The 16965-nt window shown below is 43.8% G+C and overlaps 1 protein-coding gene across 3 annotated transcripts in view; it reads right to left on the reverse strand.

Annotated features, from left to right (window-relative positions):
- Positions 1–3440: 3440 nt before the first annotated feature.
- The window catches only part of LOC120031792 (BRCA2-interacting transcriptional repressor EMSY-like), a 40054-nt gene continuing 26529 nt past the window's right edge, over positions 3441–16965 (reverse strand). For all 3 annotated transcript variants that reach the window (XM_038977629.1, XM_038977623.1, XM_038977614.1), the window contains 8 exons: positions 16530–16691; positions 15814–16018; positions 15273–15446; positions 7454–7612; positions 6775–6932; positions 5917–6504; positions 4774–5208; positions 3441–4647 (listed from right to left, as the gene is read on the reverse strand). In XM_038977629.1, coding sequence (XP_038833557.1) covers positions 4447–4647; positions 4774–5208; positions 5917–6504; positions 6775–6932; positions 7454–7612; positions 15273–15446; positions 15814–16018; positions 16530–16691 — 2082 coding nt within the window. In that variant the 3' untranslated portion in view covers positions 3441–4446. The remainder of the gene's footprint in view (positions 4648–4773; positions 5209–5916; positions 6505–6774; positions 6933–7453; positions 7613–15272; positions 15447–15813; positions 16019–16529; positions 16692–16965) is intronic.

A 16965-nucleotide genomic window follows, 5' to 3' on the forward strand; every position in this document is an offset into this window, starting at 1 on the left:
CGTATCAACTTCATGTAATTGTCAATAAAAGCCTTTGACACTTATGAAATGCTTGTAATTATACTTCAGTATTCCATAGTAACATCTGACAAAAATATTGAAAGACACTGAAGCAGCAAACTTTGTGGAAATTAATATTTGTGTCATTCTCAAAACTTTTGGCCACGACTGTATGTGTGAGTGAAATAAATGCACACTACTGAGCCAAGCCAAACGGAACAAGCCACACTGTATTGCGCTGGCCTGGTTACGCATCCACCAGAGTTGCTGGAATCGTACTGGAAGTTAAATGAAAATATCTGAGCCAGTACAGTACAGTTTGAGGTCAGCACGGTTAGGTAAAATAGTATTTCTATATTGAGGCACACCTTTAGGGTGCCAAGAATGCTTGCTTGCCCCAATGCTGAGGTAGGTAGCAGCGTTGAGTGGTTGTGTTAAAGTTGTGGTCGCACTAGTCGACCACTGCGCCCGGGTGGCGCAGTGGTCTAGGGCACTGCATCGCAGTGCTAGCTGCGCCACCAGAGTCTCTGTGTTCGCGCCCAGGCTCTGTCGCAGCCGGCCGCAACCGGGAGGTCCGTGGGGCGACGCACAATTGGCATAGCGTCGTCCGGGTTAGGGAGGGTTTGGCCGGTAGGGATATCCTTGTCTCAGTATGTAAAATGTAATAAAATGTATGCACTCTACTGTAAGTCGCTCTGGATAAGAGCGTCTGCTAAATGACTAAAATGTAAAATGTATGTGGTGGCAAGGTCTTTTAATACACAGAGGTTTGGGAGCCTGAACCACAAGCATGGCAGTGAAAGTGCTCTGAGTTCCTCTTTTATGAAGTTATATTCATCAGTTGAGACTGCTGAATATAACTTTGTATTCAATGGAAAAATTGTATTCAATGGAATAAATTGGAACAGGGTTCAGATAGAGTGGATACTAATTGACATTCATCATGACCAAACAAATAGTTCAATCAGCTTTTGCTATGACATGCCACAAGGGGCTTCCCGTGTGACCTCACTTCCTTATCTCTTAAGGACACACTGTGTTAACACTGTTCACACTGCAGGCCTTAATGCTCAAATAAGTTTTGTTTTTCATATCTGTTTTGGAATACTGACTGTCCGAACAGCAAGTTACATGTGACCAAATCGGATGTGTGTGTTCAGACAGCAGTCATTTGCTGACATGGCTACGCTAATTGTCATAGTAATGACAGGTGTGTGCACAGTGGTGTAGGCTGATTGGTGGTGGTGCCTGGTTCCTGCCATGGATGTTTCTCAGTTGCTTTGAATGTTCAAAAGCATAGTGTAATAAACACTTTTAAAGCCTCAAAAAAGGATGATCCAACTTTCAAAACAAGTCATTTTTGGCTAGCCACAGCAATCAACTAGCTATCTAGGTAGCTGTTTAACTTTAACACATTCACTCATTTGTTTATAAACAATTAACAAGCTAGTTAGCTAACACATGTTCTTGTCAAACTGTCAACAGAGTAGCTAGCAAGCAACAATATGCCAAATATCAGTCTAAAACTCAATTGAGGGCAAATAAATCCTACAAAGATGGCTAGAAATATCAGATTCCATGTGCTTTTAGCTCTTCAGACTGCAGCAAAATAACATTCTAATCAGATATGCAAAAAATAGGATTTGAGTTACTTCAAACTGCCAATGTGAACAAGGCTTAATAGTACTATTGTTGTCAGCGAGAGAGTGCAGTTCCCCATTAGCTGTAATGGGTAAACATAGTTGAAAAATATTATGTGCAGCAAACAATACATGACGGCCAGTGTATGCTCATTGATGCGGTAAAGAGACCAATGGAACTCGATTAAAACAATGGAAATTCCATTGAAATGCGTGGGGGAAAGATCCCAAATCTCCTCATTATCCCTCAGCAAAATTGTTTAAATGTGTTTAAATGTGCATTTCACACTATGTTGATGTAAAAATCTGAATATAATGCTTGTATGGATGTAAACCCCAATACATGTTTATGTCATCATCACCAATCAACTGTATCACAGTTCAAAATTACTGATTACGACCACCGATTTGTCTATGCTACCAACTTATACGAATGGGAGTTAGCATTTAGCGGTCACTTCTTCTAAACCTGTAAAGGGACTACTTTTAAATGTTATGCAGCAAAAACAGCCAAATATATCCAAATTGTATTTTAGCAACCACATTGCGGGCCTGTTACAACACATCAATCATGACAGATTTGACAAATATCCACTTTGTAATTAAACCTGGATGAACTGTGCTCTTTCTGTAAGACAGATTCAAAATCACCAGTTTATTTTATTCCTAAATAAAAAGACAATGATGATTATGTCTGTGGTTCCCCAGTCTTACAAAACACACTTGTTTTATTAGTGTGTCCCCTACCTGGACTTGAACCAGGGACCCTCTGCGCACATCTACAACTGCCTCCCACGAAGCATCGTTACCCATTGCTCCATTAAAGCCTCGACCCTTGCAGAGCAAGTGGAACAACTACTTCAAAGGTCTCAGAGCGAGTGAGGTCACCGATTGAAACGCTATTAGCGCGCATCCCGCTAACTAGCTAGCCATTTCACATCGGTTACATGTACTTACATACTTAGTTTTCCAAAGGCTTTGAGGCATGATTAGCATGCTGCTAAGATTCAAGTGAATTTTGAGGTATCATTTTTATTTACAAAACAGGCGCTTGTCACATGTTCAGCCAGAACCACTTGAACCAGTTTTTGACTACTGATGTCATTTGTTAGCACACAATGCTGACCTCTCCTCAACAAAGTCAATGAGGGGAGAGCTAGTTGTAGGCCTACGTCATCCTGCCTTGGGTATACTCCCTGTGGAATACGCTTCAGTGATATCCGGATATGGAAAGTCCCCAGATTTACATGGGAAGAATTGCAGAAGCCCGGTGAGAGAGAGCGCAAAATCACCCTATGAGCCAGTTGTACACTGATGCTCTGTGGGCTAGTACGCACAATGGCAAGCCTCTAACCCCAATTGCTGCTTACAGAGCACTTAGCTCAACTATCTGGTGTAAACACGCACAAAACCTATATAGCTTGCCATTATACAATCCACACTATTATGGCACTATCATAAGGGTGCTGGTATCCACCGAAACTTCCAAACGTACACATGCCTTAGGCTAGAAACTGTATGGCGTACATCTAGCCTCCACCACTGCCCACAAAGTTCTCAGTTGATGCTTTATTTGTACCCCTATGATATGATGCAGCATCTACTATGGCAAACAGTGACTTTTAACATTTTTAATTCAGCCAAAATAAAATGTTTCGCTTAAACATGGGTGATTTCCTCATGTTGAAAGGTTGTTTCATTAATACGGACTGCAGGTCCCCGGGTTATGTACAAAACGAAATTCATCAAGGAAACTCAAAATTGTGTGCAGTAAAGGTAAATGAGAGAACAGAAAAACAGTTCCGTTTTTGTATAAAAGTTTATCGAGTTAAAATTCTAAACGTTACACGAAAAGAGAACACAAAACAGAAACACCATTGAAGGAACATGGGTGAAATGTTTTTTTTTTCTTCCAACAATGTTCTTACCAACAGTATCAACTACAAAGTGCTAATTCCTCAAGGCTTACTACAAGCACTTTATCATTTACATTTGTGTTATTTAGCATGCACGTGCCCACTATAAACAAACTGTATGTGTACAATTATGTCATGTATTAAAATGTACCTTGAAAAACAACAAAAGGCTTTGCAAATCAAAAATGGTGTTCAACAAATACTGCTATGCAAGCACGATGAATCAGCATAATTACAGCAAGGTCAGTCCAATCTCCTCTACTTATTTTGTTGAGTTAAGTAGATGAAGTTCTTAAAATGTGGTCATGTTTCAGGCTAGGTCCTATTTCCAGTTTTCAATATTGCCTTGCTATAAGTGTTAAATAAAATATTAAATAAATGACCAGAAGAGCCACATCAACTTTTTAAGCTCCTGAACACAGCATTGCTTTACTAAAATGCCAATTCAGTGAATACAAAATGTCCACTTTGAAATTATCGAAAACCATTGTCCTTTTTCCCCTGGATGCAATTCCTGGTCAACTTCACCTGTACACAAGGCAGCCGTTCAGCTTAGCTAGGGTTAACTTAGGTCTCCTCTTGACTCTTTAAAAAAATGTATATCTTTTTTCCTTTCCAGGCCTTTAAGTTCTTCACAAAGCCTTATCGGACATCATCCAGGCATATTTATGAAGTTGCTGCCCAATTAAATAAAAAATAAAAAAACAGAAAAGTCCTTACGCAGTTATCACACATTTGTGTCCGCTTGCTGTCTAGTCCTTAGAGTTCCAGCTGCATCAGGAGGTAACCACGATGACACAGTCATGATCATTTCCAAATCTTCCCTGTCACACCAAGATCATCCCCTTCACACCAAAGCCACAACGTCATTCCCGTCACAAGTGATGGTGTCACTGGGACTGGTCGGGGCAGCCCTCCTCCATGGGGCTGACAACGGTGGCCTCGTCGTTGCTGCTGTCCACCTCCTGCTCCATGACGCTCTCCTCGTCCAGCCGCTGGCTGGTGTAGTCTGTGATCTCCAGGAAGCCGCTGGGCTCCATCACCACGTTGGATTGACTGGAGTCTGGCATGATGGAGTACTGAGGGATCACCTGGGGAGTGGAGTAACGCATGTTTAGCTTTTATTGTTGATAGATTTTTAAAGCTGAGATGATGAGTGGTGTTCTATGAAAAGCTATGTTACAGAAATGTTTATCGTATGGCTCGCAGCAATTTACCTCAATGACGTCCATGTTCTCTTTGCTCTTGGCTGCTAGGCCCTGGATGTGGCTAAACTGGTCATGCAGGGGCTTGGAGTGGGATGAGTGATGAAGGGAGGCCCCTGAGCTGCTTATGACCGGGCCTGAGCCCCCAAGCGCCCCTGAGCCTCCCCCTGCCCCCAAGCCCAGGGCCTTTATGTAGGGGCTGCAGTCACTGGACGAGTCCACCACCATGGGCTCGGCGCTGGGGTCGATCTCCGCCTCCATCATGGAGATCTTAAGGATGTCCGAGACAGAGGGCTTCTCGCCACCGGACGAGCTTGAGCTGCTGGGCTCGGCAGGGACCAGCTTGGCAGTGGCCTCACCGCTGCTGGATACGGGAGGGGACTGGTGGCTGCTGCTACTGCCGAAGGTGATCTTGGTGACGCTGGCGCCCTGGGTGATGATTGGCACCTTTTTTGGGAGAGAGAGGCAAAAAAAGATGTGGTTGGAACCATAGAAATATAATTACTAAAACAAATATTGACATTCAAGTCAACATTTTGTAATGAGTGGACATGCAGCCATATTGAATGTACCCATGAGTGTTAGTCAAATTGCCATGGTCTGAAAGTGCTTTTCCCATTCTAGTAATTATATTTCTATGGTTGAAACTAGAGTAGGGCATGGGAAAACTCTAAAACCCAGGTGCTCCTTTTGAAAGAAAAACAATGGGAATTTCTTTTCAGGTGGTCATAAGTGGAGGGCTTTGAAGGTTTTGTCAGGCTCCCTGCCCTGCTGTACAAATAACGATGATGTGATTGGAAGGGAATTGAGCATTGAGGCAACGGTGCTCAGAGCTCCGTCTTATCTTTTTTATCTTAAAGGCATATCAAGGGACAGGTGCTGTGAATAAGCACAGGATTAACACGTCTTATTTCTGTATGGAATGGGAACTATGCACATCTGTGTATTGCAAATGCTTTTAAATGCACAGGACAAAATCCATCTTGGGGGCAAATAAAGTTTAAATGAAGTTCTATTCTAAAGCATTATGGCACAATGCATCTGAGTATTGATGATTCACTGTGTCAACCGGATCTGTCCCGGACAAATAAAATGTCAAAATAAATCAAATAGGCACATGACCCTGGATGTGCATCAAAGAGGTAGGGTACTCACCTGGCTTGTGGCAGGAGTCTTGTCTGCACCCACCGGGTGGTGGGCCTGTAATGGCGGCGGCTGGGACAGCTGTGTGTGGATGGGCCTGTGGTGGGAGGTGGGCGCCTGCTGCAACTTGGGGAGCTGGGGGGTGAGTGAGGGAGGCTTGGTGGGGGTGCCCAGGCTTGCCAGCTGGGGGGATCCCGAGGCAGAGGAGGGCCTCTCCTTCAGGCTCTGCCCTGGAGCGTGAGGCTTGGGCTGGTACTGCTCTTGGAGCTGGGGTGGCTTCTTCGCCACGGTGGCGGTGGAAGGCAGGCTCATCTGGGGCTTGCTGTGTAGCTGTGGGGGTGGGGTTTGGGTGGTGTGGGGTATATGTCTGCCCTGCTCCAACTGGGGCGCCAGGTGTGACTGGCTTTGGTGGTGGGGGTGTGTGTGGGGCTGGGGGGCGGGGTGTGTGTGGGGCTGGGGGGCGGGGGGCTGGGCTGCAGCGGGTTGGATGGAGCGGTAGAACAGGCCCGTCTGGGGGTCCAGGGTGTCCCCCTCCAGTTCGCCCTCCTCCATCCCAGTTTCCTCCGCCTGCTTACTGTGGATCAGCTGGTCCGCCGAAGCCTGGAATAACAATGTACTATCATTGAGACTAGTGTAACAAGTCAAATAAACTAATGCCTACCAGAACATGTAATACTGGTAGATGGATGCATATTGATACACTGGAACACTTACCCAGTGAACAGTGGGATCATATGACAGAGATAATGAGTATAACATCCACTATCTATAAACTGTATAATTTGGGAAAAAATGTATTTGATAAAAAAAATAGGTGAAGAAGAATAAAGACTGACAAGGTCATGTATTCTAGGTAGGCATTTCTCTCACCAGTTGGACAATGCGTGTGACGGTGACTGTAGAGGAGGTAGGGATGGAATTAACCACCACGGGGGTGGGACTGGTGTTTTGCGAGGGCGCCCCCTGCTGCTGGCTAGCGGACATGACCACGTCCCCCAAGCCTCCAGAGGATGGTCCGGCCCTGCTGGCTTTACCGGCACAAAGTTAAGACAGTCATACACATGGAATAAAACTAATCGACAAGAACTGCATCACTTCGAGCCATTCCTTAGTGAGCATGGGGAAGTACCGGACAGCCTGTTATTTGTCACTTAGCTAATTTTAGCCGGGTTAGGGCGGAGGCAACAATTGTGTGTAAACCCCTGAAGAATAAATGAGCAGAAAAGTGCATTATTTTACATCCATGGTGTAATACCATTATTAAGTGGTGACTAAGTATGATATACTTCAATGTATTAAACAACACATTATGAAAAGGCAGTGAACATCCATTTAGGGCCGAAACACTTCTGTTTTTCATCCTCTCCTAATAAGGGACTAATTCAGACCTGGGACACCTAGTGAGTGCAATTCACTACTAGGTATAAACAAAAAACAGAAGTGTTTCGGCACTCCAGGACCGGAATTGAACAGCCCTGCTCGATATAGTGCACTACTGTATAGGGATTAGGGTGCCATTTGGGAAATACTGAGTGGTCAGGTCACGTACCGGCAGTGATATATTTAATGGGTGGTTCAGTCTCTACAGTGGACATCTCGGGGGAGCCTAGGGCCTGCTGCTTCTTCTCCTGGGCCATCTGAAGGGGAACAGCCATCTGGCTCAGGTCTATGGTTTGCTGCCTGGGCTTGGCCTCGCCTTTCTCCTTCACTGTGTGGGCAACAGAGATTGATAGTGACAATTATCTCATAACCTACTCCATTTATATTGGAGGGAAGTGGGGCGACAAAGTACTGTCGCTTATATGTGAATTAGAGTTCGGAGCAGTCTGAAAACTCAGTTGTCGGGAGCTGGGACTTTCGTCCCAAGTTCAAGTTTAATTGTCACATGCACAAGTACAGTGAAATGCTTAAATTGCATACTCTATCCAACAGTGCAGTAATCAATATCAAAATAGTTATACTAACCCCCCCCCCCCCAATTCAGAAAGTATTCAGACCCCTTGACTTTTTCCAATTTTTCTTACGTTACAGCCTTATTCTAAAATGTATTAATTGTCCCCCCCCCCCCCCCCAATCTACACACAATACCCCACAATGACAAAGCAAAAACATTTTAGCAAAAAAAATATAAAAAAATATCACATTTACATACGTATTCAGACCCTTTACTCAGTACTTTGTTGAAGCACCTTTGGTAGCAATTACAGCCTCAAGTCTTCTTGGGTATGACGCTACAAGCTTGGCACACCTGTAATTGGGGAGTTGCTCCCATTCTTCTCTGCAGATCATCTCAAGCTCTGTCAGGTTGAATGGGGAGCGTCACTACACAGCTATGTTCAGGTCTCTCCAGAGATGTCTGATCGGGTTCAAGTCCGGGCTCTGGCTGGGCCACTCAAGGACATACAGAGACTTGTCCTGAAGCCACTCCTGCATTGTCTTGGCTGTGTGCTTAGGGACGTTGTCCTGTTAGAAGGTGAACCTTCGCCTCAGTCTTAGGTCCTGGAGCAGGTTTTCATCAAGGATATCTCGGGAATTTGCTTCTTTCATCTTTCCCTTGATCCTGACTAGTCTCTCAGTCCCTGTCGCTGAAAAACATCCCCACAGCATGCTGCTGCCATCACGGTTCACTGTAGGGATGGTGCCAGGTTTCCGCCAGAACAGTGATAGTTGGTATTTAGGCCAAAGAGTTCAATCTTGGTTTCATCAGACCAGAGAATTGTTCTCCCTTTGGCTGGACGGCCTGCTCTAGGAAGAGTCATGACGGTTCCATACTTCTTCCATCTAAGAATGATGGAGGCCACTGTGTTCTCTGCGACCTTCAATGCTGCAGAAATGTTTTGGTACTCTTCCCCAGATCTGTGCTTCGACACAATCCTGTCACAGAGCTCTACGGACAATTCCTTCGACATCGTGGCTTGGTTTCTGGTATGACATGCACTGTCAACTATGGGACCTTATATAGACGGGTGTGTGTCTTTCCAAATCATGTCAATTTTTTTTATTTACCACAGGTGGACTCCAATCAAGTTGTAGAAACATCAAGGATGATCAATGGAAACATGATGCACCTGAGATCAATTTCGAGTCTCATGGCAAAGAGTCTAAATACCGACAGTTGAAGTCAGAAGTTTACATTCACTTAGGTTGGAGTCATTAAAACTATAGCTATAGTTTTGGCAAGTCGGTTAGGACATCTACTTCGTGCATGACAAGTGATTTTTCCAACAATTGTTTACAGACAGATTATTTCACTTATAACTCACTGTATCACAATTCCAGTGGGTCAGAAGTTTACATACACTAAATTGACTGTGCCTTTAAACAGCTTGGAAAATTACAGAAAATTATGTCATGGCTTTAGACGCTTCTGATAGGCTTATTGACATCATTTGAGTCAATTGGAGGTGTACCTGTGGATGTATTTCAAGGCCTACCTTCAAACTCCGTGCCTCTTTGCTTGACATCATGGGAAAATCAAAAGAAAAGCGTGTGCGAGCAATGAGGCCTGCAAACCTGACTCAGTTACACCAGCTCCAACTTATTGTGGGAAGCTTGTGGAAGGCTACCCAAAATGTTTGAACCAAGTTAAAGTATTTCTTGACTTTTCCCAAATGTTTTTGTGTTACAACCCTTTCACAAAGTCTGCTGCCTCAGTTTGTATGATGGCAATTTGCATATACTCCAGAATGTTATGAAGAGTGATCAGATGAATTGCAAAGTCCCTCTGCCATGCAAATGAACTGAATCCCCCAAAAACATTTCCATTGCATTTCAGCCCTGCCACAAAAGCACCAGCTGACATCATGTCAGTGATTCTCTCGTTAACACAGGTGTGAGTGTTGAGGAGGACAAGGCTGGAGATCACCCTGTCATGCTGATTGAGTTTGAATAACTGACTGGAAGCTTCAAAAGGAGGGTGGTGCTTGGAATGGGGAGTTTAACAGGATAAAAAAGGAATGGAGGTAAACACAGGCAAAATCCTAGACAAAAGCATGGTTCAGTCTGCTTTCCACCAGACACTGGGAGATTAATTCCCCTTTCAGCAGGACAATAACCTAAAACACAAGGCCAAATCTACATTGGAGGTGCTTACCAAGAAAACAGTAAATACTCCTTAGCAGCCAAGTTACAGTTTTGACTTAAATTTTCTTGAAAATCTATGGCAAGAAATTAAAATGGCTGTCTAGTAATGATCAATAACCAATTTGACAGAGCTTGAATTTTGAAAATAATAAAATGGGCAAATGTTGCACGCTACCCTTTTTTTTTTTTCTTTTTCTTTTTTTTCCCATGTTTACCAATGATTCTGTATCTCTCCCTTTGTAAGGATTCCTGAGGCAGGTGCCTTAGGAGAGCAGTTATTGAGACTGTACTATACAGTATAAAGGTACCCGGATCCGGCTGTTAAGGGAGCTCCCAAATTAAGTAAGGCCTGGCCATTTTGTTTATTTTTTACCCTATGTTTTACCACATATGCCAACACCCACACACAGGCCACCTGTTATGAATATTTGTTAGTGGTGTTAATACCGTTTGATTAATTGTGGGGTCTTTTTATTTGCTTTTAGTGGGTTAAAAGGGCACAGGAATTACATTTTTGTAGGTATCTATTGTCCGAGTTTTGGTTGCACACGTGTAAATTCTCTTGATAAGAAATGTCCTAAAAACTCAATGTAAACCTGGTACACGAAATGTTTGAAATGTCTTTAAATAATGAGTCTGAAGTACAGCGAAAGAAAAGGGAAAAAAACTCACTTAATGGGGTTGAATGACCTCTGTTCTGTTCTAACTTCCTGGTGCAGCCTGATCACCCTCACTAGAAAAGCTAGAGACATTGGGTGACATTTAAATGTAATATGTAAACACTGAAAATTAGGAAGAAGTTTATAATTTATCAATAGTCCTATGTGTGATTCAGACCACGAGAAGGAGAGAGTGCTGCCCCTGAATGAGGGAACCCTGTCTCTAGTCTATTTTACTTTGAATAGCGGGTAGTTAGAACGCAAGAATGCTTATTTTTGCGAGACTGACCTTGAAAAAGGTCATGTCTCGTTTTGTTTTCAATTTTCTCAATACAAAAAACATATGGCTGAGACTGAAAGAAAATTCAAGGAGAGGGGGTACAAAAATGGTCAGATTAATACTGCCATTCAGAAAATTCGAAACAAAACATGACCTTTTTCAAAGTCAGTCTCGCAAAAATAAGCATTCTAACTACCCGCTATTCAAAGTGCTCTGAACAAATTAAGGGAATCGTTCAAACATTGGCACGTTCTAAGATCTGATGATAATATCAGTAATGTGTTTTCGGACCTTCCCTTGGTCGTATTCTCGCGGGGCAGAAACCTCAGAGATCAATTGGTAAACTCTGATATACCACCCCAAGATATCACTGCACAACGTGTATTTGCACCCCTACTGGATGGAAACTACAAGTGTAATGGCTGTGCTCAATGCAATGACACTTATAAATGTAGATTCTTCAAACACCCCCAAACAGGGAAACAGATCCCAATAAAAGGTGTTATCACGTGCTCCACTAAGGCAGTTATCTTATAACTTGTCCTTGTGGTAAAAATTGTGGGTAAAACAAAGAGCAAATTAAAAGTACGTATCTCGGAGCATCATTAGGTGCAAAAACTCGACACACAGTTGCAGCCCACTTTTTGGAAGAAAACCACTCGATTTTGTCTCTACGTTATATTGGCATCGAAAATGTCACCCTCCCTAGGAGAGGGGGTGACCGACAATTTATTCTTAAAACGAGAGGCTGCCTGGATCTTTAATTGAAAGACCGTTGCTCCCTTCAGTCTCAACGTAGACTTTGATCTGAAGCCATTCTTGTGATTTTGCTATTGTAAATGTTTGTAGACTTATGTAGCCAAATTGTATCTATGATCATACGCTATCCATTTATGTTTTTTGCATGCTATTTTAATATATGAGAATTAACCAATGATATCAGGCCACACGCGGCCATGATTACAGACACCTGTGTGTCTTTTGACACTATATAAATGAGTCATCCCGCAGTGTTTGTCATTATACCCTGATGAAGACAGCTTGTCTGTCGAAACGTTGGACATAAATATTTTTGCATCTGAGCTTCTAGTGTGCGGCTCCACTCCGCTAGCCAGCACCTCTCCTAAATAGGTGTTAGTTTCGTTCGCCTCTAGAAGTATTCATTTGTCATACAGTGAATCATTTGTCTGGATTTCCTGAATCAGAAATACCCTAAACTAAACCGTTGTTCTGGTCTGTCCGCTCTCGAGGTTATGGTATCTAGATGCATGGAAGGGATAATTTGACCAAGAACAGTGTGAGCCTCACCTCCTCTAACTGGCTGAAGTAATGGCAACAATGGCGTTCACTATGGTCCTTCAGCACTTCTACCGGAAACCTGAGTCCGAGCCAGCAACATGTGCACAGTATCCAGGCGAAGCACTCTCAGGAGTGCGACCTAAGATCACGTGGAGTGAGCATGGAGAGAGATCCCGTCCTATCTTCTCTCATGCGGCTGTTGTACTGGTCGGAAAATGGACAAGACATAATGGACTGTAAAATATGGTGGCGGCTCAGGTGAGAGATTTGTCTTCTTGTGGAAATCAGATTATTCCCCAGATATTAGAATCAGGATATTATCAAGGTCCATCCACTCGGACGAACTGAAACACTATCTGAAGAAGAAAATGAAGAAACGCCAGAAGAATGAGTGCAGGGAGGGAAAGGGGTGGTCAACCGTGCCTGTAATTGATTTAGGCTTGTCCAAAATTGTTTATTTGGGGGTATCAGGTTGATTGTAGAGGTCTGCACACCACAAAATGTTTGTAATTTAGACAAAAAATGCATTGAGATCCCGATCTGTCATTAACATGCCACTCGCAACAAAAGCTCCAGCTGAAATGTCATTGCCAGAATCCATACATTAAATTATGTAATAAAGCATATGTATAACTGTATGAAGCGAAGGTCTTAAGTTCACTCTAGTGGTAGCATGAGACGGAGTCTACAACCCACACAAGTGGCTCAGGTAGTGCAGCTCATCCAGGATGGCACATCAATGTGAGCTGTGGCAAGAAGGTTTGCTGAGCATGGAGGCGCTACCAGGAGACAGGCCAGTACATGAGGAGACGTGGAGGAGGCCAACAACCCAGCAGCAGGACCGCTACCTCCACCTTTGTGCAAGGAGGAGCAGGAGGAGCACTGCCAGAGCCCTGCAAAATGACCTCCAGCAGGCCACAAATGTGCATGTGTCTGCTCAAACGGTCAGAAACAGACTCCTTGAGGGTGGTATGAGGGCCCGACGTCCACAGGTGGGGGTTGTGCTTACAGCCCAACACCGTGCAGGACGTTTGGCATTTGCCAGAGAACACCAAGATTGGCAAATTCGCCACCGGCGCCCTGTGCTCTTCACAGATGAAAGCAGGTTCACACTGAGCACATGTGACAGACGTGACAGAGTCTGGAGACGCCGTGGAGAACGTTCTGCTGCCTGCAACATCCTCCAGCATGACTGGTTTGGCGGTGGGTCAGTCATGGTGTGGGGTGGCATTTCTTTGGGGGGCCGCACAGCCCTCCATGTGCTCGCCAGAGGTAGCCTGACTGCCATTAGGTACCGAGATGAGATCCTCAGACCCCCTGTGAGACCATATGCTGGTGCGGTTGGGCCCTGGGTTCCTCCTAATGCAAGACAATGCTAGACCTCATGTGGCTGGAGTGTCAGCAGTTCCTGCAAGAGGAAGGCATTGATGCTATGGACTGGCCCGCCCGTTCCCCAGACCTGAATCCAATTGAGCACATGTGGGACATCATGTCTCGCTCCATCCACTAACGCCACGTTGCACCACAGACTGTCCAGGAGTTGGCAGATGCTTTAGTCCAGGCCTGGGAGGAGATGCCTCAGGAGAACATCCGCCACCTCATCAGGAGCATGCCCAGGCGTTGTAGGGAGGTCATACAGGCACGTGGAGGCCACACACACTACTGAGCCTCATTTTGACTTGTTTTAAGGACATTACATCAAAGTTGGATCAGCCTGTAGTGTGATTTTCCACTTTAATTTTGAGTGTGACTCCAAATCCAGACCTCCATGGGTTGATAAATTTGATTTCCATTGATAATTTTTGTGTGATTTTGTTGTCAGCACATTCAACTATGTAAAGAAAAAGGTATTTAATAAGAATATTTCATTCATTCAGATCTAGGATGTGTTATTTTAGTGTTCCCTTTAATTTTTTGAGCAGTGTATATACAAATAAAGGAAGATAAGGTTAGGCCTATCCCCAGTGAGATAGAGATATGCCAGCGGCATGCTATGACACCGACATGCATTTTCAATCAGAATATTTTGTATAAAAATAAGTATTATATTGTTTGATTATAGGAGTAACTCTGGTAGGCCTGAAACATTCTTCGTCACCTCAAGTTCGACTGTGGTAGTCAATTGGAGTGCTGGTGCGCACTGCCTTCAAATCACAGGTTTGCAGTAGCTAAAGCTTAATAGCCATACCAAACCTTTACAAATGTTTCTGAACTTTATTAGGGTAATATCAAAAGTAAGTCAATCCATTGTTTATAACGAATATGGGAGCAGGCTATAATATTGCGCAAACACAGCATGACAGATGGAACTTAATTTGGCCAAAGAAAATGTCTCAACAGAATGAAATATTTTAAACCTTCAAAAGTTCTGAACAGGATACAGTATATGGCAGCAATTACCAAAATTAGGCAAGTGCCTACCCTACCCAACAAATGACTGAAATAGGCTGATGTTATTTATTTTACAACAAACCCTTATAACCCATCTTAAACTAAATACGGAGCACACAATTAAAAATACAGATCTAATTTAATTTAGCCAATGAAAATGTCTCAAACAATTCTCAGACTGGATATTTTGCACTGCTTTGGTAAGACTCTTAGCTCTGTCTAAATTGTTATTTTGCTTTGTGTTAATTATAACATATTTATTGAAATAGGCTATAGCAAATAGGAATATAAGCAATTTACTCAGAATGTCAACCATGCACTCCCCTGCTGTGCGCTACCTGATCCAATTCTGATCGGAGTAATTGTTTGATAGTGATTTTGGGGTGATTCTTTTTTAATCTATATTCTGGATCTCCTTCAATTATTTGTTTTACTTGCCCCGGACAAGAGGACAAGTCATAATTTCGATCCCTGTAGAGTCTATGCTTATTGACACATGAGAGAGAGATGAGAGAGAGAGAGAGAAGAGTTAGAGAGAAAAGAGTTAGTGGCAGGGCCAATTCCAATTCAATAAATTCAGTTTCTGAATTGAAATGGAATTGACCCCAACCCTGGTAAGTGGCATGATAGTTGCCATGATGACGACGGTCAGTCACCTGTGGTCTGCTGCAGTTCCAGCAGGGCCTTGATGGTCGAGGTGGCCGACTGGGACACGTCACCCGTAGACACATCCTGGTAGATGATGGTTGGGCTGGACTCCACCGACACCTCATGCTGCTCAGCCCAATCCTGCCCCCTGGAGGAGATTATGTGCACTACGGACTGGGAGTCTGATGATCGAAGATGACAACCATTACAATTCATGTTTTATATCAAATTGGGTTCATTCCCTTTAGATTCCAGTCGATTTAGGCATGGCATTCAAGTAGAAGGAAATAACTGAAACAATTATATTATGTGAGTGGATCTTTTACCATTTGAAACTTGTGAAAGTGAAGGGAAATGTTGAACTTAGCTGAATACTAGTGAGAATAGATACAGTTTCATACTACGGCTGAAGTAGTAACGGCTGTGTGAGACCACAATGCAAGAGCTATACACAGCAGTTTTAACTTGACCATGACTTATGTTCCCGTAATTAGCCTGCAGACTATATTACAGATTTCTTGCTCTGTGATGTGGAGTGACGCAACGTACCGTGACCGCTTCCGTGGGAGCCCTCGGCAGGCGGGGACCTGTCCTCAGCGATGGCACCCGACTCATCCTTGAGTGCCCTCTCTTGTGCGTAAGCAGGACCCGCATCGGCCACCCGGGACACCTGCTGCAGGGTCTCGCTCACCAGCTGCCTGGTCTGCTCGCTCACAACCGCTGTTTGGAAGATGGGCTTGGGCTTGATCAGCACCTGGAGAGGCATAAAAGGTTAATAAATATTACACATGTTGAATAGTCTCAGTGAATGGCACCAGGGAATTTTTTTTTATTTGACTTTTTCCGTAATGTAAAGAAGAGATGAAACCATTGTCAAGTGTCCTGGCTGGTGTTCCTTTTTTACATCATACAGTTAATTAATGTGCCTATATAAAGTAGTCGGGACTTAATATCTTAAAGCTACAGCATTGATTTGTTGAATTATAGCTCCACTGACTTGATGTATTGGTAATTCAAGACAGAGATTTAAATATATCCAAGACAAAGGAGCTTTGAGTGCAAACTCCACACTTGTTGACACTACTTGTTGGGTGGCTGAAATTCTACGGGGTGAAGTTTCCCCATGATACAAACAGATATAAGATCAGTTTCCCCTCCCCCAGTCCTAACCATTAGTCGGGGGAAAGACAAAACAGACCCAAGACCCAGCGTCAAGGGGCAACTTCCCCCTACACCGGCTGAGACGTCGCTGGTCTGGTACTGACCTGGGTCTTGCCCTGCTGGCCGTACACTATCTTGGTGGTGGTGGTGGGCTGCACCCCGGAACCCATGCCTTTGGGCTGTGTCACAATCATCTTGGTGATGGGTCTGGAGGCTGTGATGATGGCTGGCTTGGACCCCGGAACACCCTGTAGGGTCTTCTCCCCCTAAGGCACAGAAGAATTCATATTAGGATTAGGGCTGTCAAACGATTAAAATAATGAATCGCGATTCAATTCTGCTCAAATTCGGTGCAAAATAAAGATTTTTCCATTTAAAAAAAAAAGTTATAGGCATGTAAGGGACTGAAACACAAAACATTCTGTGTCAGAATGTTTTTAATGGCATAGTCACCATAAACAACTTAAGCAATACAAAAGTCCTGTAACTTACTAATGCTCCCAGTAGGCCTATTAATGCTCCCTCAAATTCACACACACA

The sequence above is a fragment of the Salvelinus namaycush genome, chromosome 3 (genome assembly GCF_016432855.1).
Source record: "Salvelinus namaycush isolate Seneca chromosome 3, SaNama_1.0, whole genome shotgun sequence".
Lineage (NCBI taxonomy): Eukaryota > Metazoa > Chordata > Actinopteri > Salmoniformes > Salmonidae > Salvelinus > Salvelinus namaycush.